Source organism: Capra hircus, chromosome 10 (assembly GCF_001704415.2).
Source record: "Capra hircus breed San Clemente chromosome 10, ASM170441v1, whole genome shotgun sequence".
In the NCBI taxonomy this organism is placed as follows: Eukaryota; Metazoa; Chordata; class Mammalia; order Artiodactyla; family Bovidae; genus Capra; species Capra hircus.
The window spans coordinates 76,512,059-76,536,135 of record NC_030817.1 but is presented as its reverse complement, the minus strand read 5'-3'; the positions used below and the strand labels follow the sequence as shown (position 1 = coordinate 76,536,135).

The window sequence follows — 24,077 nt, the reverse complement described above, 5'->3', positions numbered from 1 at the left end:
GAAACATCAAGAGAAGTTTCCAGTTCCTGGCTGAATTCTCAGTCTAAGGGTCTGCATATGATTATTCCTCTTTTGCTTAGAAAACTCACATAACAAAATTGCAGTCTTTATTTAACATAAAACATTGCACCCCTGCACTCACCGAGCTGAACTAGAATGAAGAGAAACCCAGTAAAGTTCAAACGGTCTCGATTTAAATTCATGACAATGATCTCAAGTGCATCTGCATAATAATCTTACTATTTTTCTCAGTCGCTTAACTGTACCATTCTTAAAGGCTAATCTTTCCTTCCTTCTATAGTGTCTTTAAAATAGCAATACCTCAGCATCCATTCTCACTCTCAGCTTTCTATTTCACTAAGGAGACAGAAGCATTCACAGGAGAATGTCAGCATGCACGGTACTGCAAGGTACCCATCCACAGGCATCTGAGGACTTTCACTCCTCCTGTTACTGTGGATGACCTAGCTAAGATGCTAGCTAAGACCATCCGCTCTAACTGCACCCTAGAAGCCATCCTTTATTGCTTACCCAAGAACATTCTTTCTAGTAGCTGTATACATGTAAATGGATATACATGGAAAAAATCAATTCATGAATTTTTCAATTAATACTTTTTTTCTGTTTGGAGGCAGTTTTATTTAAAAGAAAACTGAGCACGATGTAAAGAAAGTTCTCATATATATGCTCTCACTGCTCCTCTTCCAATATTTTTCCTTCTAATGACAAATTGCATTGGTATCATACATTTTGTTACATTTGGTGAACCAATTGTACCATTTTGTTAATAATTAAATCCAGGCATCATCCTAGCAAAATTTCTTTGTTTGCCATTAAAGATTTCTTCAAACCTGGAGAGTAAAAGAGTCTTGCATTGAAAGTCCAAGAGAATCTGAGCATGCCTGATTATAAACACACCCTGGATAACTATCCTTAACTTTCGGAACTCTTCCTTTATTTTCCCACTGGCTTGTCTCAGCCTGTATTTTAGACAAATATCTGTTACCCTATACGCTGCTCTCCTTGCACCCAGAAAGTGTTAGTTTCATCTGTAAGAGCAATGAGTGCTGAAACTTGGAGAATTAGGAACAAATATACTGCAAGTTCTGACATAGAGATATAGAAATAGAAATAGAGAAAGACAGAAAAAGAAAAAAAAAAGAGAGAGAGAGACCAAAAGCAAGAGAAAGAGACATAGAAACAAGGAAGAAAACAGTGAACAAAAAAGTTACAGAGAAAAATCAGACCAAGAGGGCTAGACAGTCTGCAAGACAGAAAGAAAAAGAGAAACAAATACAGCAATTCAAGAAGGGGGAAAGTTTAAGAGAAAAGCACGAACTTAGGGATCAGAAAGGGATCAGAAATACATCTGGTAGTAGGAAGGTGGTGGGGAAAATAAAGAGGACTGAAGCAAGGGAACTGAAAGGTGCAGGGAGTGAGAGATAGACGCTGGAGAAACAGCTACTGACAAAAATTTCGGGTCTGTGGGCAGAAAAGAAGATCCAAGTCCCTAGACTGGCCTCAGCGAGCAGGGCAGGAGTATCGACGGGCGTGGTCGTCCCCGCAGAACCGAACGTCACTTTCTCCATCCCTTCCCAGGAAGAGTCATGAGCGCAGAAAGTCAGACTAGGTCTAGGAGAGCAGCGCAGTCCCGGTCTGGAGTGAGTGTTGAGGCGAGGTGAGTACAGAACCTGGGGCGGCAGTTGAGTGGGATGGGGAGAGGCGGTTAGAGGCAGTGATTCTCCTCAAAAGGTCTTCATCGACCCTGCAGGATGCTTTCTTCTGCTCTCCACTCCTCCGCAAGCCCGCCACCAACCAACCCACGCTTCCGTTTGGCTGACGCCCCCTTTACCCTCACCACTTACAGAGTTTCGGACCTAGGATGGCCGGTATCCCACCACTCCTTGTAGAAAGGAGCAGGGGAAAGAAAATGAGTGACTGTCCAGGCCCAGACATTCTGAAAATAGCCACCCTGGGTGCCTGACAATCACGGAGCTGGCATGTATATCTTTCTTTGACAAGAGGGCTTGCAACTAACCAGAGGCTTGATATACCCAGGGTCATCCAGTGTGTTGGCCTCTGTCCTTCCTGCAAAAAGGAAGGACCCAGCATGCGTCCATGCGCACCCTTCGATAGCTCAGCTGGTAGAGCGGAGGACTGTAGGTCTACTGCATGTGGTCATCCTTAGGTCGCTGGTTCGACTCCGGCTCGAAGGAAGTGCCTCACTTGCTTTTGCCTCATCATAAGTGCCACCACCTCCTGGCACCTAGTGCCTCTGCCCTGCAAACTGGCCTTGTCAGTGCACTACAAGAGCATCTTCATTCTCACTGGACAAAGCCAATAAAGCCCTTCCAGAGTCACTTGTCCCTTCCCCAAATCCAAGGACACATGCCCTTCATCCAAAAGCAACCTAAGTAGACTGCCCCAACTCCTTCAGCATCCCAAGTCCTGTAAGCTTTTATTCATGCACCTCTTCCTGGGGAGACAAGTGCCCCCTCTCCCACTACCGCTTTGCTCAACAGGGACAGATTCCTGACAAACACGTGTCCGCACAGGAGCTGCCCACGGAAAGCCCTGGAGCCCAACAAGCACTTGGGTCATCTCATAGTTCATGGAAAACCAAGGCATTCTTCTTGAAAATCCTCCCACTCAGTTTCCTAGTGGGTGGGATGGAAGGAGGCACTTAGAGGTGGTGTTCCTTTGAGGAGCAGTGAGGTTCCTGTTCATTAGCCCCTCTCATTTTTGCAAAAACAAAGGACCTAGTGCTTGTCAGTGGAAAACATAGACATGCACCCTTTGATAGCTCAGCTGGTAGAGCGGAGGACTGTAGACTTGATAAATGTGGACATCCTTAGGTCGCTGGTTCGATTCCAGCTCGAAGGAGGTGCACTGGTTACTTTTGCCCCATCATAAGGGCCACTAGTGAAATGTGTCCACTGACATATGCCCCCCAAGCCCCAAATACCCCTTTTCTCCTGCCTTAGGAGGCTGCCCCAACAAGGCACCCTGTTGACCCCCCCAAGCCCTTTAAACTTTTATTCATCCACCTCTCCCCAGGGACAGCGGCACCTGCTCTGCTAGTACCACTTACTCAACATGGATAGACCCAGCCACACAGTACCTGCCCGCCACAAAGCCCTGGAGCCAGACAAGCACTGGGCCATGAAATGGGTCATGGACAGTGAAGGCATTCTTCTTGAAAATCCTCCCATTCAATTTCTCTCTCCTACTCGGCCTAGTCCTAGGGTGGTCCCTTGCTTCTCTCTTCTGTCTAGCCCAACGGCGATCTCTGTGTGTCCTTGTCCATTTCTCCAACTTTCTCTCTGACTCTCTCTCTTTCTCCCTCATTCTCACATTTATTCTCTCTTTCTGTGTTTCTTTCGAATAATCCATAAATATATAGACATAGGGAGACTGAAAACCTCCATCACTATTCGTTTTATATACTGTGGGACAGGACTGCCACTCAGATTTACCAAGCCACTGCCAACTGTACACCTGCATTGAGAGCCACTGGCATTGGCAGCAACAAAAGACACCAGGGCTCTCAGGATGGGGGAGAAGGCTTGAAGTCATACTGAAAACTTCAGAGGCCCGATTCACGTCTCCTGTCAGAGAACGAGGCTGAGGCCACGGGGAACCTTCAAATTCCTTGAAACTTCACAGCTTTTCTGGTTGCTATAGGAAGCTTTGAGTTCCTTCTGAAAGACTAATGATTGCTCCTACTCTGTACAGTGGTGGGAAAAACACGTGCACGGACTCCCCTGCTGCTTCTGATGGAAGACATAGAAATAGAGATGGAGATAAAGACAGAGACAGAGAGAGACCAAGGGTGATTGACTGCAAGCGGAGGGGGAGATAAAGAGACAGGAGCAGAGTTTGTGAGCAAAAGGAAAGATTTAGAGTCGAGAGAGCCCCGAGAGTAGGAAAAGTGGGGGTGGAGGGGAGGGCAGACAGTGGTGGCTGAAGGCAGCGAGCAGAAGGGGCCAGGGTTTGATGGCTGGATGTGTGATCTGGAGGGATACACCAACTGTTCTCCTTACACAGATCAGTGGCCTGTGCTTTCTGACCAGCTGGCTTACTTAAGGGCTGGGCCCTAAGGCTACATGGGCTGGGCCTTCCCACCAACCTCCATCCATCCCCACTGAGCCAGGCTGAAGAGGCGGTGGTGGCTGGGGGAGGGTTGTCAAGGCTTGTGGGTGCAGAGAGGAAAGCCAAGGTGTGGCCCTTGCTCTTACCCCTCTGTGGGAGGGAAACTTCTGAAGGTGGGAGATATGTTTGGAAAGCATGGGAAAGAGAACTGTCGTGGGAAAGAGTACAACGGTGATGGGCTTGTGACTCTCTGCTGTCCTGGGGCCCAGCTGCTGGCCTCTCCTGACCCCTAAGCCCACAAACTCCTTTTCAGTTCAGGTTCTGCCTCTGCATTCAGACTGCGTTTCCCCACACATTTTCCTCTCCAGAAGAGCTGCCCCAGGTCTTCCCATGTCCCACTGCTGATTAAAAGGGGCTGAGCCCAGGGCTGTGGTGTCTCCATGGGGGTGGTGCCACTGCTGTCCCACCTTCAGCAGTGAAAGACCTTCAGGAGAAAGGTTTTATTGCTCTGTGGCCACAAAGAGTCCCCAGCCTCGAATGTGACCTTCTGCAGAGTCCAGAGGGCAGGGACCAAAAAGAGATGCTAAGGCTCTCGTTGGATATGCCCACAGACACCCCTACCTCCTCTTCCTCCCCCTCTCCATGGGAATTGGAGGTTCCCAGGTTTGGGGGAACTAACTTTGATGTTTGGGGGATGTGGCAGGGGCAGGGGAGTACCCATAGCTGGGAGAGGGACTCTAATGACTTGGATACTCTAGGGTGAGCCCTAGCACGGTCAAATCCTCCTATCTGGAGCCTTACAGTGGGCAGTAGGGGACCTCGATGGACATGGCCCTCATCCTCAGAGGAGCAGACCTGTGGGTCTTTTGATCAGGGGTGGTGACACAGGCATTGGAGGGCAGGTGGCTTGGGTGTGGCTTGCAACACCTCTGTTCTACCTGTGCTGCGTGGGTGACCATGCACTGCTGGGGTGGCGAGCCCACACCAGATAGGATCTGAAAGGTTTTCAAAGACTCCAAGTGAGGGCAAGAGGTCCAAGTCGGACAGCAGGGTGCTCTGGCTCCTCCCTTCGTCTCCCGCCCAGGAAGCCCACAGAATCTTGAGCTACTTCAGGGAGCAGTCGCCTCTGCCAAAGGAATCCGGGTCTGTGGGCAAAGGAGGGTCACCAAGGCCCCAGACTGGGCTAGCCCAATCAACATCTTTCTGCATCACTTCCCAGGAAGCCTCACTGCACGGAAAAGCAAGACTAGGTCTAGGTGGGCACCGAGGCCCCTCTCTGGAGTGAGTAACAGGTAAAGGAGATAAGAACCAGGAATGGGGGTTGGGGATGAGACAGATGGAAAGGGGGAAGGAACACCCATGGAGGCCCATGCTCCTCTTTAAGAAGCAATGAGGCTCCATTTTCTTGACCACCTTCATTTCTGCAAAAGGAAAGCCCCAGTACTTGTCAGTAGAAGTACCTGGCTGTGCACCCTTCGATAGCTCAGCTGGTAGAGCGGAGGACTGTAGTATTTCATGAACATAGACACCCTTAGGTCGCTGGTTCGATTCCAGCTCGAAGGAAGTGCTTGGGTTTCTTTTTTTATCCATCACGAAGACCGCTAGCGCCCTCTACCTCTGCCCTGTATATTGGCCTTGGCCCTTTCATCAGTAGATCACCCCCACTTTCACAGGACAGAGCCCTTCTGAAGCCAATTACCTACCTCTCCTTCCTGAAATCCACGGACAAATGCCCCTCAGTCTAACAACACCCCTTTGCTCCTGCCTTAGCAGGCGAGTTAGCCACCCTCTCAACCTCCCAAACCCTTTAAACTTTATTCATATATCTCTCCCCAGGGAAAGCTGCACTTGCTCTGCCGCTACCACTTACTCAACATGGACAGGTCCGTGACAGATAAGTGGCCACAGAGGAGCTACCCACCGCAAGCCCTGGAGCTGGACAAGCACCCCTGCCATCACATGGGTCAGGGACAACCAAGGCGTTCTTCTTGAAAATCCTCCCATTCAATTTCCCTTTCCTACTTGGCCTAGTCCTAGAATGGTCCATAGCTTTTCTCTTCTGTCTAGCCCAACGACTGTCTCTGTTTCTCTGTCCATCTCTCTCTTTCCAACTTTCTCTTTCTCTCTCTAGCTGTCTCTCTTCCTCACTCTCCAGAGAGGGAGAGAAGGTTACCAGGTTTGGGGGAACTAGCTTTGATATTTGGGGATATAACAGAATGAGAGTGTGACCATGGTTGGGAGGTGGACTCTGGTGACTTGGATACTCCGGAGTGAGCCCCGCCATGACCCCATCCTCCTGTCTGGGAACTTACAACGAGCAGTAGCAGACCTTCGAGAACATGGACCTCGTCCTTGCAGGTGAAAACCTGCGGGCATCTGGATCAGGAGAGGCCACACTGGCCCTGGAGGCCGCACTTGGGTGTGGCTTGCCATACTTCTGTGCGACATGAGCTGGGTGGGTGACCAAGCACTGTCGGGGTGGCAGGCTCACACCAGATGGGATCTTAAACATTTGTCCAAGACGCGGAGCAAAGGCAAGAGGTCCAAGCCTGACAGCGGGGTGCTCTGGTCCTCCCTTCATCTCCTGTGCCTGTCCAGGAAGCCCTCAGAATCTGGAGCTACATAAGGGAGCCGCCGGCTCTTGCCAAAGAGATCTGGGTCTGTGGGCAGAGAAGGGGAGCCAAGTCCCCAGACTGGCAGCAGCATAACCAGGCTTCTGGGTGCCTAACGGTGTGGTCTCCCCGTCTAGCCCGACATCCTTCCCCATCACTTCCCAGGAAGCCTCACCGTGAGGAAAAGTGAGCCCAGCTCGTGGTGGCAACAGGGTCAGGTCAGCACCAGAGGGCAGGTCTGGGTTTGGGTAAGGGCTGGGGGAGACGCTCAGACACTCCTCGAGGGCCCCTCAGCGGTTCCTACCTGGGTGGTAGGATCCTCTGCTTTCCTCCGCGAGCCGGCTCCCACCTCACCTACGCATCCATTTGGGTTTCAGTAACGCCCCTTTCTCCTCACCCTCTTTCCAGTTTTCTGGCCACAGAGGGCTGCTGTCCTGTTCTCTCTGAAGAGAGAGCCCAAGGGAGAGAAAATGAGTCAACAAGTGGCGGGCTGGGCTCAGATTCTGAAAATCGCTTCTCTGGGATGCCTGGCCACCACGGATCCCCGGCGTGTGCACGGCTCTTTGCCAACGGACTTCCAGCCACCCCAGAGTATGTTGTACCCGGAGCCTCTTAAAGCCTTTTGGCTTTTGCCATTTCTCCAAAAAGGAAGGACCCAGCACGAACGCGTGTGCGCCCTTCGATAGCTCAGCTGGTAGAGCGGAGGACTGTAGATACAAAGCATGTAGACATCCTTAGGTCGCTGGTTCGATTCCGGCTCGAAGGAAGTGCAGTTGGTGATTTTGCTCCGTCGTGAAGGCCGCCGCCACCCCCGGGAGCCCAGCTGCGCAAATTTACCCTTGCAAAGCAGGTTAACATCTGAACTCTCACAGAATAGGGGCAGGAAAGCCCTTCTGGAGCCACCCTCACGGCGTCCTGTGAACTGGCACCAAGGAATACATTTGCTTCTTCTCAAGTCCACGGCTTTCAGCGCAAAACAACAGCTCCTGGTCCCCCAACCACCGCTCCCACTTAAGGGGACAGTACCCCAACCCTCGAGCCCTTTTGCTTTTGCATCTTCTGCCTAGCACAGCGCTGTCTTTGATACCCACATTTCTGGATTCGTTTGCTACAATAGTTTTTTAGGGCGGATGGATTCTTTAGGATTTTCTACATATAAAAATCATAAAATCTCCTAGCAGAGATAGTTTTATTTCTTCCTTTCCAATTTGGATGCATTATATTGTATGCTGCTGCTACTGCTGCTAAGTCGCTTCAGTCGTGTCCGACTCTGTGCGACCCCATAGACAGCAGCCCACCAGGCTCCACCATCCCTGGGATTCTCCAGGCAAGAACACTGGAGTGGGTTGCCATTTCCTTCTCCAATGCATGAAAGTGAAAAGTGAAAGTGAAGTCGCTCAGTCGTGTCCGACCCTCAGCGACCCCAAGGACTGCAGCCTACCAGGCTCCTCCGTCCATGGGATTTTCCAGGCAAGAGTACTGGAGTGGGGTGCCATGGCCTTCTCTGATTATATTGTATAGTATGGTATATACTATATATCATTTTGTTATGTTTCATTTTGTTTTATTCCATTCCATTCTATTTGCCTGAATTCCTTAGCTAGAACTTCCTGTACAATGTTGAATAGTGGTTGTCCACTCTTGTTCCTGAATTTAGGGAGAACTTTTTCAATGTTTCACCACTAAGACTGATATTAGCTGCAGATTTTTCATAGGTGTCCTTTATCGTATTGAAGACGTTCCCTTGTATTCCTAGTTTGCTGAGTATTCTCATCAGGAAAGGATATCAAGTTTGTCTAATGCTTTTTCTTTATCAATTGGAATGATCATGTGTTTTCCCCCTCTATTTTGTTAACATGGCGTATTATATTCATTTTCATATGTTGAACCACTCTTACATTCTTGGGGTATATCCCAATTGGTTTTAGTGTATAATCTTTTTACTAGATTAGGTTTGCTGGTATTTGGTTGAGGATTTTTGTATTTGCATTCATGTGGTACAATGGTGTATCATTTTCTTTTCTTATTATTATTTTTCTTCTAAATTTCATGTGAGGCTAGTACTGGCCTCAGAGAACAAGTTTGGAAGCATTCCCTCCTCTGCCTTTTGGAAGAGTTTGAGAAGGATTGGAGTTAATTTTTCTTTAAATGTTTGGTAAAATTCACTAATAAAGCCATCTGATCCTGAATTTTTCTTCGATAGGTTTTTAATTATTTATTTAATTTCTTTATTCGCTATAGATCTGTTCAGATTTTCCATTCTTCAAAGAAACTTTTGAGTGAGTTTTGATAGTTTGCATGTTTCTAGAAATTCTTCCATTTCATCTCGGTTATCTAATTTGTTGGCATATAGGTGTTAATAGTATTCTCTTACAGTATTTTTTATTTCTATAAGGTCAGTAGTAACATCTCCACTTTAATTCCTGATTTCAGTAATCTGATGGTTTTTTTGTTATCTTTTGTTTTTTTCCTTTGTCAGTCAAGCTAAAGATTTGTCAGTTTTTTTTCACGTTTTCAAAAATCAACTTTTGGTTTTGTTGATTTTGTTTTTTAAAATTATTTTTCATTATCGCTCCTCTAATCTTTATTATTCCTTCCATCTGCTTGCTTTGTTTGTGTTTAGTTTGCTCTTCTTTTTTCTTAAAACTTTTCTTCTTAAACATTTTTTTCAACCTTCAGATTGAAGGTTACGTTATTGATTTGAGATTTTTTTTTAATGTGCATTTATGGAGAAGGCAATGGCACCCCACTCCAGTACTCTTGCCTGGAAAATCCCATGGACGGAGGAGCTTGGTAAGCTGCAGTCCTTGGGGTCGCTGAGAGTTAGACACGACTCAGTGACTTCACTTTCACTTTTCACTTTCATGCATTGGAGAAGGAAATGGCAATGGAGAATCCCAGGGATGGGGGAGCCTGGTGGGCTGCCGTCTATGGGGTCGCACAGAGTCGGACACGACTGAAGCGACTTAGCAGCAGCAGCAGCAGCATGGCGCTAAATTTCCTTCTGAACATTGCTTTTGCTGCATCCTTTAAGTTTTGGTATGTTGTGACTTTGTTTTCACTAATCTCTTAGTATTTTCTAATTTCTCTTGTGTTAGCTAATTTGACACATTTGTTGCTCAAAACTGTGTGGTTTAAGTTATTTCTGCTATTGATTTGTAGTTTCATTATATGGAGATCAGAAAAGGCACTTGTGTAATTTCAACAGTTTAATTTTATTGTGACTAGTTTCGTGGCCCAAAGTCTGTCTTGGAGAATGTTCCATCTGTATTTCTGAGGGAGATGTATTCTGTTGTCATTGGGTGGAATGTTCTATGTGTGGTCTCTGAGATCTGCACTGTTAGGTTAGCTTACCGTGTTGAAGTCTTCTATTTCCTTATTTATCTTTTGTCTAGTCTCCATTATTTACACTGGGGTGTTGAAGTCTCCAACTATCATTGTAGGGCTGTTCAAATCTTTTTTTCATTTAAAAAATTAGAGGTAGGTTTTCTTATTAACAAGTTTTGCAAGTTCTTAATATAGCTGGATACTATTTTACCTTTGTTAGATATGTGACTTTAATATATATAATTTTCCCAACTTATAATTTGTTTATGTGTTGTCTTAATAGCTTTTTTTTTTTTTTTGAGAAAGAAAACTTGTAATTTTGATGAAGTTCAATTTATCAATTTTTCTTTTATGGACTGTGCTTTTGATTTTGTTTCTATTAAATCTGCCTAAATCAAAGTCACAGAGGTTATATCTTATTTTGTACTTTTAGAAATTAAAATTATTTTAGTTTTACATTTAAGTCTATGAATCTTTTTTTACTTAGTTTTTATAAGTCTAAGATGTAGATTAAAGTCCATTTTATCATATGAATATCCAACTGTTCTTTCGATATTTGTTGAAAAGACTATACTTTTTCCGCTGAATTTCCTTTTCTCATTGAAAATCAAGTGGCCATAAATATGTGGGTCTATTTCTGCACCATTCTGTTTCACAGATATTTGTCTGCCTTTATGTCACTTAACATTTCTCTCATATATTTTGTCTCTTAGTTCTATGTTCTTTAAGATAGGCTTCAGCCAATCCTGAAGTACCTGTTTTCTCTAAGGTTGCTTGTCCTGTTTTATCCTTCTTTTCACACTGTGGTTATTATACTCAAGGCCAGATTATACATAGGTATGAGTTAACATATATGAATTAAGGACTACGGAATAATCTCCCATTCATATTTTAGACTTGTATCGTATTTCTTGTCCTTTTTATTCAATTCTATGTGCTATTTTTTCTCCTGTAAGTTCCTCTTATGTAAAATTTGATAATGGAACTCAATCTTGTTTTCCTATGTTATTTACTTACCTTTTAAAATATGAAAAGGGGAAAGAAGAAGGGAGAGAAAAGCAATCTTTATTTTAAGAAATTTTATCATAATGAAAAAGACAATCTTCTGTATTCAATATTTTCTTTAAATCCTATCTCCCCATTCTGAACTGTGATTCCATGTGAATAGCTGTGTTTCTATATTGCCTCCACTACTTTTGGGTCAGAAAGCAAGTTGTTTCTGGGAAGCTTGAATTCCTCCTGGAGTTGATAGTTCATTAGAGTTTTACATTTCCTGGCTCAGAGTAGGCCACATGGTATCTGACATTCCCCAGTGGTTGGTTGGCTAATTTTGTGGAAATTGAGTTGCCATCTTTAGGGAAATATTTCTGACATTCATTAATTTTTAACTGCAGACATTTTGTATTTAATCTAAAAACTTTGAGTTTTCTCGAAATATATACCTGATTGTTGCTACATATTTCTGACACTTTTTCATTATGAAAAATTTCAAACATTCTAAAAATAGAGAAAATGGTATAATGAATAATGGTGTAACAAACTCATAGTTCCATGAATTACCGAATCATGGCCATGCTAATTTCATCTATACCTCCACTCATTTTTTGGGAAGCAAATCCCAAGTATCATATCATTTTGCTATAAATTATTTTCTATACAGTTACCACAACAGGAATTTTACTGATGAGGAAAACTAAAGTCAAAGCGATATTAAAAGATGATTAAAATAGAAGTATAATTCGAGAATATTGAAATTCCATCATTCAACAGAGTTGTCAAGTTAGTAGTCTCCTTAGTTTAAATATTTTCCTTCTGTTCTCCATATAATGACAGGGAAAGTTTTCCAGGGTATCTTAAAAGTGAGTAATAAGGTACAGAACAGAGTAAGAAAGTCACAGGTAAAGAATTAAGCATTTTGACATTTGCTTACATATACACAAAACAACACTAGAAAGTTGTGCAATAAAATAATGAAAATGGTTAATTAGGGAAGGGATATAGGGTGGATGGAGGGAGGAGGAGAATTAGAACTTTAAAAATCTATACATTGTTGTATTTTTAAGTCATTTGAGTATGTTTTATATTTTTAAAATAAATATGATCTTTTCTTCTAGAATGTACTATCTCAAGCAAAAACTAGGATATTCCTATGATCAAGTCAGTTTGAAAGTATTATAACAATACCAAGATCATTGTTAATTGGACAGATAGCTATGTCGTTTTTTTAAAAATTGCCTGAATTTATAGTTAGAGCCTTAAGTTTTATAGTTTAATTAAATGTTAAAAACATATATGGCTTAAGTGTGCTTTACTAGCACTCAGATTTCATGCGTCTCTCTTCACTTCGACCTGTCTTCCTTGCAGCTCAACAAACAAGAGCCTCAGTTTCTCGTTTAGTTTTGTTCAACTTACCTCAACCAGGTCTACCTGTTTGTGATCTCACTATTTCCTCAGAATCTAAAGCGAGGAAACTTCCCATGCCTCATTCATGTTTCCAGTTAGGTATTTTCTTTTCTCTAAAAAAGAATATGTCCAGAAGAATGGAATTCAGTCAAACTGAGTCTCAGGGGGACCTCTGTACAACCAATCCTCCATACTCATGGGTTCTGCATCTGGGAACTCAACCAACCGTGGATTTAAAATAATCAGGAAAAAAATATCCAGAAAGTTTCAAAATGCAAAGCAAATTTGCTATACCAACAACTATTTACATAGCATTTACATTGTGATGTGTGTGTGTGTGTGTGTGTGTGTGTGTGTGTGTGTTAGCCACTCAGTCGTGTCTAACTTCTTGCAATCCTATGGACTATAGCCCGTCAGGCTCCTCCATCCATGGCATTTCTCCAGGCAAGAATACTGGAGAGGGTTGCCATTTCCTACTGCATTGCATTGCATTAGGTATTATAAGTAATCTAGAAATGATTTAAAGTATAGCTTACCCTTGAACAATATGGGTCTGAACTGAATGAGTCCACTTGTGGATTTTTCCAATAAATATAGTACCTACTTTTTCATTTTACATATCCTTAAATTAACTAGCTATGAGAGTAAGTTTCTTTTCTCTTAAAGATCACAATATGTGGAATCAAAATAAATCAAAAGGATTTGAGTACTAATTCTGACCAAACTGTTTCAGGTTTCTGCTCTTGGGTAAGTCATTTATGAATTCCTCTGTTTTTGAGGCAGAAATATCAGTATGTGGGTTTTCAACTACACAGGAATTGGCATTCCTAAACCTCCCTCCCACTGCATTTTTCAAGAGTCAACTTTATATGGAAGATATGTGCAGGTTATATTCAAATACTATTCCATTCTAATCAAGGGGCTTGAACACTCATAGTTTTTTTTATATCCCCAGGGGGTTCTGGAACCGATCTGATGGAGATAATAGGAGACAACTCTACTCTTCTTCCTCTCAGCTTGACTTAACTGGTTTTCATCTCACAATACCAGCTGCTCCTCAAGTCTAGGGGTCAGAGTAGTTTAATTCACTTATTTATTGAGCACCTAATGTGTTCCAGGCACTATGTTTGGTGGTTGTTATTATACTAAAATATAATTCCTGTCCTACAAGTTCAGAATCTGGCATGAGACACAAATGAGAAAGTAGAGTTCCAATTAGGTATTGAGACTTAGTTTAGCAGAACCAGCCATGGATCAGGTTGGAGAGTGGGCAGGAGGTGGGATTAAGCTTCTCAGAAAAGAAGCTGATGTGTGTCAGAGTAAACTGAGTTCTAGAACATGAACAGGAATTAGTCGAGTCTTTATTCAAGGACATAAAGTGGACACATAGAAAAATGTGAAGAGTGGTTCAGAATTCTGAATAGTGTTTTAGGTATGTGTGTTATTTATTAGAAGATAAGGTCCAAGGCTGGGAGAAGCAGTAAAAGCTAGGGATGATGCAGGAAAGTTTCTCTTATCCCACCCCTGGGGCTACTATTGCTTCCCAACCCAAAGGCCAGGGGAGGGATTCTCAATACCAGTGTAAATCCTCAGGGAGAAAACACAATGCTTCTGTTATTGGGATATAAATATTTCCCATGAGTGCTGTGCAAGAGAAAGACGGATGTTGGCTATGGTCCTCCACAGCTGGTCAAACTCCATTCCTTCTCTCATTACTATACTGTATTGCCCAGTACTTTCGCAGCTGCTGGTTTGGGATGAGTGACAGACGAAAGCAGAAGCATTCCCACTCAACCTTTGTTAAGGGTCAGCCTCCTTTTCATCAAGCATGAAGTCTGAGAAACTTCTGTTGAATTGCAAATCTCTCTTGTGTCTTCAAGGAATTATTTTCTCTCTTTCTTATGGCTTTATTTCCTCACCAATTGGATCTCTTTTCTTTAGCAGGCACTGCTGCTAGTTGGGCTCCTAATGTTTGGTTCAGTAAATCCTCATTTTGGGGCATCACCACTGGAAACTCAAGTTTTTTCAATTGGAGGATAACTGCTTTATAGTGTTATGGTGGTCTCCGCTGTATGTGAATTAGTCATAATTATATACAGTATATATAATATATTATACATATATTACATATATCCCCTCCCTCTGTTACCCATTCCACCCTTCTAGGTTGTCAGAGTTCCATGCTGGGCTCCATGTGTTATACAACAGCTTCCCGCCAATTATCTATTTTACACATGATCATGTATAGGTGTCATTGCTACTTTCTGCATTTGTCCTAACCTCTCCTTCCTGCTGGAGAAGGAAACGGCAATCCACTCCAGTACTCCTGCCTGGAAAATCCCATACCAGGTTCCTCTGGTAGGTTATAGTCCATGGGGTGGCAAACAGTCGGCCACAACTGAGCAATTTCACTTTTCTTTCACTTTCTCCTTCCCGCGCTAAAACTCAAGTTTTGCATGAAGGATCCTACTTGTCAATAGATGGACTGGTTAGAAATCAACCGCTTCTTCAGTCTTCTCCTTCCCTGCACTCAGGCTCATGCCAGGAGCCAGGGAGGACAGGGTCTCAAACAGAAAAACTGATAGTTTGTACATAAAACTCACCAGCAAAAAAGGTGAATATCTGGATTTAAATGGAACATTTTTCAACCATTAGAGACAAAAGGAGCTATAGGTAAGCGCATGAAGTCTTTTCATAGATAGATGAGTGGTTTAAACCCTCCATATCCACTCCTTGCCTTCAAGCCTCATGCTATTTTTTTAGTGACATACCTTGGAGCACTATGAGATCATTGTATTTCACTTGAAGTGTACCTGTTCAAACCTAAGGCAGTGATCAGATTGTGGAAGAAACTCCTTATACAGGGAGGAGAGGGTGGACCCTAATGGTTGACCTGGCCACGGCCACAAGAAGGGACAATGTGATGCGGCCTCCTTAGGATCAGAAAGTCCCTTTATTTACAAGGCAGAAGAAAAGCTTGGAAGAATTATACCCAAGAGGAACGCACAAAAGAAGAAGCAGATTATCCACCTGCAGCCTCTTTTCCCAAGTGCTTTGCCCATCCTCAGGAACTCCAAGTGTGCCAGGCTATTGTCAGCCTCACAGTAGAAGTCATGGGAAGGACTCCAGGATGGAGCAGGACATTTCAGTCGTAAAAAGGGAAAGAAAATTCTTTCAGGGTGATCCTCACCTTCATGGAGATATCAAGACTTTTAGGGGCAGGTAGGAAGAATCCTTTCTATATTTTGGTTTGGGGCTCATCTTCTTCTCACTTAAGGGATAATCAGTTTCAGTATTTCAGACAGACACAAAGAATCCTCTATGAGGGGACCAGTCCTATTGCATTTCACTCCGTTACTTATTTTCTGTGCTTCAACTGCCACGTACTATGCTCACATTTTCCATTAAAAACCTCCTGTCTCTCCTATCAAATCTATACTTATTTTTAGTTTTTATTTGAGGTATCACCTTTCTCCAGAATAGTTGCTGTCTAAGTTTCAGCTCGGATTCCTTCCCATGTGCCCCCTCAAGTCCCCTGGGCTTGCCTGGGACACTTCACGTGTGACACATTTTACCTTTTCTGTCATTCTCATCAGGCAGTGAGCTGCATGAGGGTAGTGACAATACTGCCTTACCTTCGGATCAACGAACCTAGCACCTGAGACATAATCAACCTAGAACAAAAGCTGAATGGTTTTGCTGCTAATAAGGTAATCTCTATAGAGGCTACAGGGAGATGAGATGTCGAATGAAGTCTCTAGGGGAAAAGACCACAGAATTGCTTTACCCTAAACAAAACGTACAAAAGTTTTCCTACTTGGGTGGGAGCCACAGGTGAGAGATTGTAAGTAGAGAGGTGGCACTAGTGGTAAAGAACCTGCCTGCAAATGCAGGAGACGTAAGAAATATGAGTTTGATCCCTGGGTCGGAAAGATACCCTGGAGAAGGAAATGGCAATCTACTCCAGCTCGTGGACAGAGGAGCCTGGTGGGCTTTAGTCCATGGGGTCACAAAGACTCATACTCGACTGAAGCAACTTAACACACAAACTTTATTGCAAATGAAGACTGCTGGGTGTGCTAGAGGACTGTAGGGCTGACAGAGAACCAAGGACTTAAGGTCATTTCTCATGCTTTGCATGGCTAATGGTGATCAGTTTTCTCCTAGTAACTGAGGCTTTAAAAACAAATTTCAGAATATCATTGATTTGTTCTTATAATTGGTGTTAGTCTTCAGAATTGGAATTACGAGAATCAATTGGTAAGGACTTAATTTCTGAATTTAGTAGAAATTCAGGAATTCCTAATTTTGTCTCTGGCAAGTCATCTAATAGGGCCCAAGTTTGAAGAGACTTAGCTTGGTATTATGGACTGTAAAAGCTTGAGAAAATCATCTTAACATTCCCCAGAATATTTGGCTTGAAGTTGGCACTAAATTAAAATATGCGGATAACTGACTGATTGAATCAGTGTGTTTTATCCCTATTTTCCCTTTTAAATATAACTTGCTTTAAATAGGCAAGCACTTCGTGACAAACTGAGTTCTGTTAGACCGTTGGGTTGCAGGAGAAAGTCTCCATGAAAAGGTAATATTGTATAATAAATGTACTAATGGCCTAGATTCCTATGACTCATTCTACAGCTGAGCAGATGAAAGACAAACAAGGCTGGATTAATTGAGTGTCTTCCAAGGGAAGTGGCAAGACAAACGTAGACTCTGGTGCCCTAATTTAGAGTCCAGAGCTTTCTCTATCACATCATTTGTCAGCTAAGTGCTGGCAACTCTTTGCATTATGAATTCATTTGCTCCTTACAGCATTTTACAATTGAGTTGCGCAGAAATGTTAAGTAACTTTTCCAAGGCTACTCTGCTAGTAAGTGTAGATGCTGGGATTCAAAGCCAGGCAGTCTGGCTCAAGTTCTGGTTGAATGGGAATCACATTCTTCACAAAATCATTTTTCTTAATTTTTGTCCAGCTCATTGGATATTGTTGTTATAATAATGAGAGATCACCATTTGGGATCTTAGAATAGTAGATGTGAAGATGGAACCTCCTGTCATCTTCACACCTTAGTTTTAGCTACCATTTATAGGAAATCTTCCTCAGCTCTAAAAATCAATTAGATGAGGACCTCAGGTCCTTCAAATCATTTAAAAATTTTTTTATTGGAGTATAGTTGATTTACAATGCTGTGTTAGTTTCAGCTGTACAGCAAACTGAATCAGTTATACATGTACATATATCCACTCCTTTTAGATTCTTTTCCCATTTAGGCCATTACAGAGTATTGAGTAGAGTTCCCTGTGCTATATAGTAGGTCCTTATTAGTTATCTATTTTATGAACAGCAGTGTGTATATGTCAATCCCAATCTCCCAATTTATCCCTCCCCCGACTCCTTCATAACCATAAGGTTTTTTGTTTTACATCTGTAACTCTAGTTCTGTTTTATAGATAAATTCATTCATCATACCCATTTTTTTTTAGAATGCACATTTAAGTCATAGCATACAACGCTTCTCTTTCTCTGGTTTGCTTCACCAGTATGACGCTCTCTAGGTCCACCCGCGTCGCTGCAAATGGCATCATTTCATTCTTCTTTGTGACTGAGTAATATTGCATTGCATATATGAGTCACATCTTCTTTATCCATTTGTCTGTTGATGGACATTTAGGTTCTTCAAGTATTAACAGGATCTGTGACTAGAGAAAGTGGAGCTTCGTGTGCCATATCATGATAAAATAAATTTTAGGATTGTTTGGAGAATCCTCACCAGGACTGTGTTCATGCTATTGCACAGATGGGAAAGATAATGGCTCCTGGTGGAAACCAGAGCAGTGGTATAACCGAGTTCATCCTGGCAGGTTTCCCAAATCTCAATAGCACGAAAGCAGAACTGTTTTCCGTCTTCCTTCTTGTTTATCTGCTGACTCTAACAGGTAATGTGTTGATCGTCGGGGTGATAGGAGCTGATACTCGCCTGCAGACTCCCATGTACTTCTTTCTAGGTAACTTGTCCTGCCTAGAGATTCTGCTCACTTCTGTCATTATTCCCAAGATGCTGAGCAATTTCCTCTCAGGGCAAAACACTATTTCCTTTGCTGCATGTATTACCCAGTTCTATCTCTACTTCTTTCCTGGGGCCTCTGAGTTCCTACTGTTGGCTGTCATGTCAGTGGATCGCTACCTGGCCGTCTGTCATCCTCTGCACTACCCCTTGCTCATGAACGGGGCTGTGTGCTTACGAGTGGCCTTGGCCTGCTGGGTCGGGGGGCTCCTTGCAGTGCTTGGCCCCGCAGTGGCTGTGGCCTTGCTTCCTTTCTGTGAACAGGATGCTGTGGTGCAGCACTTCTTCTGTGACAGTGGCCCTCTGCTTCGCCTGGCATGCACCAACACCAAGGAGCTGGAGGAAACGGACTTTGTCTTAGCTTCTCTTGTCATCATAGCCTCACTGATGATTACTGCCGTGTCCTATGGTCACAGAGTCCTGGCTGTCCTGCGCATCCCCTCAGTTTCAGGCCGGCAGAAGGCTTTCTCTACCTGTACCTCCCACTTGATGGTGGTGACCCTCTTCTATGGAAGTGCCATTTTCCTGCACGTGCGGCCGTCACAGAGTGGCTCTGTGGATACCAACTGGGCAGTGACAGCGGTAACAGCCTTGGTGACACCGCTGCTGAACCCGTTCATCTATGCCTTACGGAACGAGCGAGTGAGACAAGCTTTGAAGGCCGTGTTTAAGAAGGTAATAGCAGGATTTTGGTGGCATCTTTCACTTGCTAGGAGTTTCAACAAGAAAACAGTGAGGTGAAAGTGAAGGGACGTCATCACTTAAGGGATGTCCTAAGTCCAAGCCTTCTTTGTTATCTCCTCATTGTCTCCTCATCATGGATATCACCACACGACCAAATTTTGGAACCACCAAAGAACTACAAAGGCATCAAATCCATCCTTCTTTTCTTTCAGGCAAAATTCCTTGATTCTATCTCATATAAATTCACATTATTATTGACGTATCGTACTCAATACCATTATAAGAACCTCCAACCTGTGCAATCTTAACCTATGGGTCCATAGTCACCAGAGAATCTAAGAATGAGCTTCAGAAAGTGTATAAGCACTATTATTATGTAAACGTATATATCTGAGCCTATATGCGCTTGTCTGGGAAGAGGATATATAGCTTTAATTCAATTCCTAAAGAGTTCGTGTAGGATTGTCACCAAAAGTTAAAAACTAATTCTCATTAGAGTCTTTAAATTATTTATGAAAATCAAGACTCTTAAGAAAAATGCCCTATAATCATAGAAATAAATAGATTAACTGTATATTTTTGTACATACTTTCTGAAAAAAATTGCATTCACTGTTAGGTGGAAAAGAGGTAAAACAAATTTAATAAGGGACTTATTTTCTTCATGGCAATTTCAGATGCCTTTGGAAAAGCAGATCAAAAAGGAAGCTTATGCATAGTAGCATTTAATGTGGTTTTCTAATTTACACTGTATTATAAAGGTGAATTAAAGATATATTCATTCATTTTATCAGTGGATTATGTTGCTTTCATTTGTCCATCTTTTTATTACATTTGAATATCTGTTGTCCTCATTCATCTTTTATTTTTAGTAAAATGGGGATGGAATGAGGACTTTCAATATAAAACTATTAAGAAATATCAGCTGTGGACTTCCCTGGTGGCTCAGATGGTAAAGCGTCTGCCTACAATGCAGGAGACCTGGGTTTGATCCCTGGGTTGGAAAGATCTCCTGTATCAGTAGATTATGTTGCTTTCATTTGTCCATCTTTTTATTACATTTGAATATCTGTTGTCCTCATTCATCTTTTATTTTTAGTAAAATGCGGATGGAATGAGGACTTTCAATATAAAAAAATTAAGAATATCAACTACTGTTGTACCTACCAAGAATCAGATTTTGTGTTACATTTTATCTACTTCATTGTATATTTGAAAGGAAATGGAGGTTCTTATTTGTGGTGACCTTGAAATCTTGGACAAATGTTTATGTATGTATATATGTATGTATGCATTCAATCATTCAACAAAGGTTTTTTAAGCATCTTTGTTGGATACTGTGATACAGTAATACATGTTATTATATATAATGTCTTTATTATATATAATAAGAAGAATAAGCAATGGTTCCTAACCTCAAGCGACTTTGATCTTAAAGGGGAAGACTAAGAGACAAATAATAATTCAAAGGGGATGATAAGGAGGTTTACAAAATAACATTGGAGGTCATATGAAAATTGATTTATCCTGTTAAGTATTTTCTTGTTACAGAAGCTTTCGGAAGCTATCGTTCACTACGTGGGAATTAACTCCATGTTGGAGTGCATTTGTATACATAGACATAATGCTTAGAAAAAATAAGTATCAAAATATGGACAGGACATCAACCTCAAAATAATGTTGCAAAATTGGCAAACTGAGCATTAATATGCAAAGAAATAGCCATAGAGTTTCAATGGCCACTAGAAATAGTGATGCTTTTATCTGGTTCTATTAGTAATACACAAACACACACACTAAATATTTCGATCCTGAAAGATTCCTGATTGAGAACTAGACGAGTGGAAGGAATAAGAATAAGCACTAATTTGAGAGGGAAAAAGAATTCTGCTGGAATGATCTAGAAATGTTGCCCAGAGAGCAGAAGAGATATTGCCTTAAAAGCTACCTAATTTCATGGAGCATGAAAACGGGAAGTCAATCCCAGAGATCACAAAATAAGAGGAAGCTAAAAATAAGAATGTGTTCCAAACACACAGAACACAGCCTGGTACCTAGGAGGGGCCCAAGAAAGTTGACTTTGTACTGTGTCTGTCTAAGCAGGAACTACATTATCTGGAATTTTCCTTTCTATATGGATCTAAATTTCTATATGGATGTGGTGAAATTTGTAGTGAGATTTAGAAGGTGAAAATGTCACACAACAACCTCTGTGTTCTAAAGTTTGGCATAGAATGCCAGGCTTTGTTGCAGCTTGCACTTATCGATGCAACAGAGATGCTATTCTGCTAGTCTGCTTTTTACTCCTTGGTATGGATTTCTGTTGGGCCCACAACTCCTCTAGCACAAATGGATCTCCTCCTCCATCTCTTGGGCCAAGTGCATGCGTAGTTCTATGATGAAGGGAGCCAGCTTCTCCTGCAGATCTCCCATATCAACAAGGTTGGAGACAGTGAGAGACAGATGTAGGTCCCAGTTTTCCCTTTTTATTTCATTTTGTCTTTATGGATTTCATGGTGTAAATTTGAATCATTCTCCCCTCACTTCAATGGCCATTTGTCCTTACCTGTTCACCCCCAGGGTTACAGATTCAGGCCCAACACTAGTCACAGAAGCAAGAGCTTGACATAAACTTTTTCATCAGTTCCCAGAATTATAATAAATCTCTTATTCATCACTACTTACAGTGCTTCCACTTTGATTGAATCCTAAATGATACAATTTTTTTTGCAATAAGCTGAAGCATTTCTCCTGTTTCCCATTATTTTTCAAACTTCTTAAAGACAGAGACTGGATCATATCTGAATTTGTTTCCATGCCATCCAGAAGAGTACCTGGTTAATTTGGAACATAGCAAAGTCTCATTACTTTTTTGTTTCTTGTAGGGAAAAATTACATAAGGAATGAAAAAGTGTCAAATAAGTATGCTCAATAGTGATTTGCTGGGGACACTTTTGTATAATTCAAAGGGGATCATGTTGACAATAGCTTATTAAAGGCCCATACTGGCATAGGAGTAACATAGTTATAGGCACCATAGGAGGTGAGGAAGACAGTTTAGCAGCTCTAAGATTGTACAGGCCCTGAGTCTATGGCTGAGCTCCTGAGTGGGCCTTGGAGCAGATGAGTTCAGTAGCTATACATACATAGTCAAGACCTTTCTTAAAGATCCTCATTCCAGGAAAATCATGATTTTGTGAAGTTTTGCATATGGATATTTCCCCTGGATTCCCCATCTTAAAAAAAAAAAAAAGCATTGCAGCTATAGGAAGTATTTCAAGATCTGCCAACACAGAAAAGATTTTAGCAGTAAAGACTTTGACAAGTTTTCTAGATGTTCTCTGTGACTCCTAACATTCCCCAAGCAGTGAGGATGACATAGTGGGTCTCAACACCAACAAGCAACAAAATTACTTGTTGGAAGTGTCATCAGTAAAATAAACTCTGAACTCAGACTCTTAGCTGTAGAAGCTGGTGCTGCTCCTCTCAAGTAGAAGCCAGAAGATAAGGTCCCAATTTCCACCACTATAGAAAAAAGTACCTACTGAATCTTTAGCCAGGTGCTCTGTTTCTGATTCCCAATGGACATTACTTTTTCAAAGATCAAAAGATCTTATTTGAGATAAGAAATCCCCACATCTCTCCCACATAAGATCATCTTAAACTATTTCTGCTTTTCAGAACTAATTTTCCTTTATCTCCCCCCTCAAGCTGCCTGGGTATTCTTTAATTTGCTCCTTCGAGCCTTTTTTTCAAGTGCTAAAGAGTTCCTTGTCTTGATTGTAGCCAGTACTTCTGCTTCTTACCATGATAATGGAAGGAGGATGGAAGGAGGACAATGGAAGGAAAGTGGCACAGATGCCACTTTCATCTGTGCTACTGATAAAAACCCTTAAGAGTCAGAACATACCAAGGTCAAGGAGTGCACTTTTGGCAACCCCAAGATACCTTTGCCCAGGTTTCAGGTCAGGGCAGCAAAAGATCCACTGATTGTCCTTGAGTGGACAATTAAATAATTGTGAAGCTATCCCAAGACCTCCAAGCTAAATGTGTGAACTGTCTAGGTCCTCCCCTTCTCACTCAAGATACTGAGAAGAAAGATTTACTTCTCTGTCCACACCTTCCCCTCATTCTTCATTCCACGCAGCACAGTCATCTTCCCTAAACTTTTTGCTTTAAATGCTGGTAAAGACTGTCAGTGGGCCCTAAGCAAATGAAGAAGCCATCGGAGCAAGTGACTGTCATGAGCCTTCCTTCTCTAGTTGCTTCACTCATGGGTATTTTGTTTTCAAATTTTTAAGCATTAATGATCACCAGGGCCTGTCCTTAAATTCTCCTTCTCTATATAATTGCTCTTCCCTGTTGGTTCTTACCCACATCACTGTTAACTGCTCTATGTTTTTTATTTGTAAAATTCCTTTCCGGATCTTTCTCTTGAATCTAAGGACTTTATATCCAAATTCTCACTGTGCATCTCCACCGGTAGTCATTCAGCAAACACATTAAAGCCCAGGCTAGACAGTCACCTTTCTCCATGGAGGGTCAATCTGTCAGGACGTCCTGGCAGATTCTACTTTCTCCCCTCCCTCCAATCACCAATCACAAAACTCTTTATTCTTGCCTGGTCACAAAACCTTTCTAAGAGAAGAAACTTGCGAAGGACAAATACGATCAAGTCAGACAGAAATCTTGTCAAAGATCCCCCTTGTATACGCAGTTTAGGAAGACAGGCAAGTCTGAAGGCCTATCATACCAGTGGTTTCTAAGTCTGAGCGACTTCCACAAATCGGGATTAACCATACCCTAAGGTCACAAGTAGACACTGGTTTTCCAAGTGAGCAATCAAAGTGAAGAGTCTGGTGGAGTCTGGTGGATTCTTGCCAGAAATGGCA

At 42.4% G+C, this 24,077-nt stretch overlaps 1 protein-coding gene and 4 non-coding genes across 5 annotated transcripts; all 5 read left to right on the top strand.

The window, feature by feature from the left end:
- On the top strand, nt 2,127–2,216 carry TRNAY-GUA. The gene is given in 2 exon segments: nt 2,127–2,163; nt 2,181–2,216. It is a non-coding gene; the product is annotated as a tRNA-Tyr (tRNA).
- On the top strand, nt 2,794–2,883 carry TRNAY-GUA. Its single transcript is given in 2 exon segments — nt 2,794–2,830; nt 2,848–2,883. It is a non-coding gene; the product is annotated as a tRNA-Tyr (tRNA).
- Nucleotides 5,565–5,655, top strand: TRNAY-GUA. Its single transcript is given in 2 exon segments — nt 5,565–5,601; nt 5,620–5,655. It is a non-coding gene; the product is annotated as a tRNA-Tyr (tRNA).
- On the top strand, nt 7,381–7,470 carry TRNAY-GUA. The gene is given in 2 exon segments: nt 7,381–7,417; nt 7,435–7,470. It is a non-coding gene; the product is annotated as a tRNA-Tyr (tRNA).
- On the top strand, nt 18,248–19,243 carry LOC102175300 (olfactory receptor 6S1). Its single transcript, XM_005685558.2, has one exon. The coding sequence runs from the start codon at nt 18,248–18,250 to the stop codon at nt 19,241–19,243; it is 996 nt and encodes a 331-aa protein (XP_005685615.2).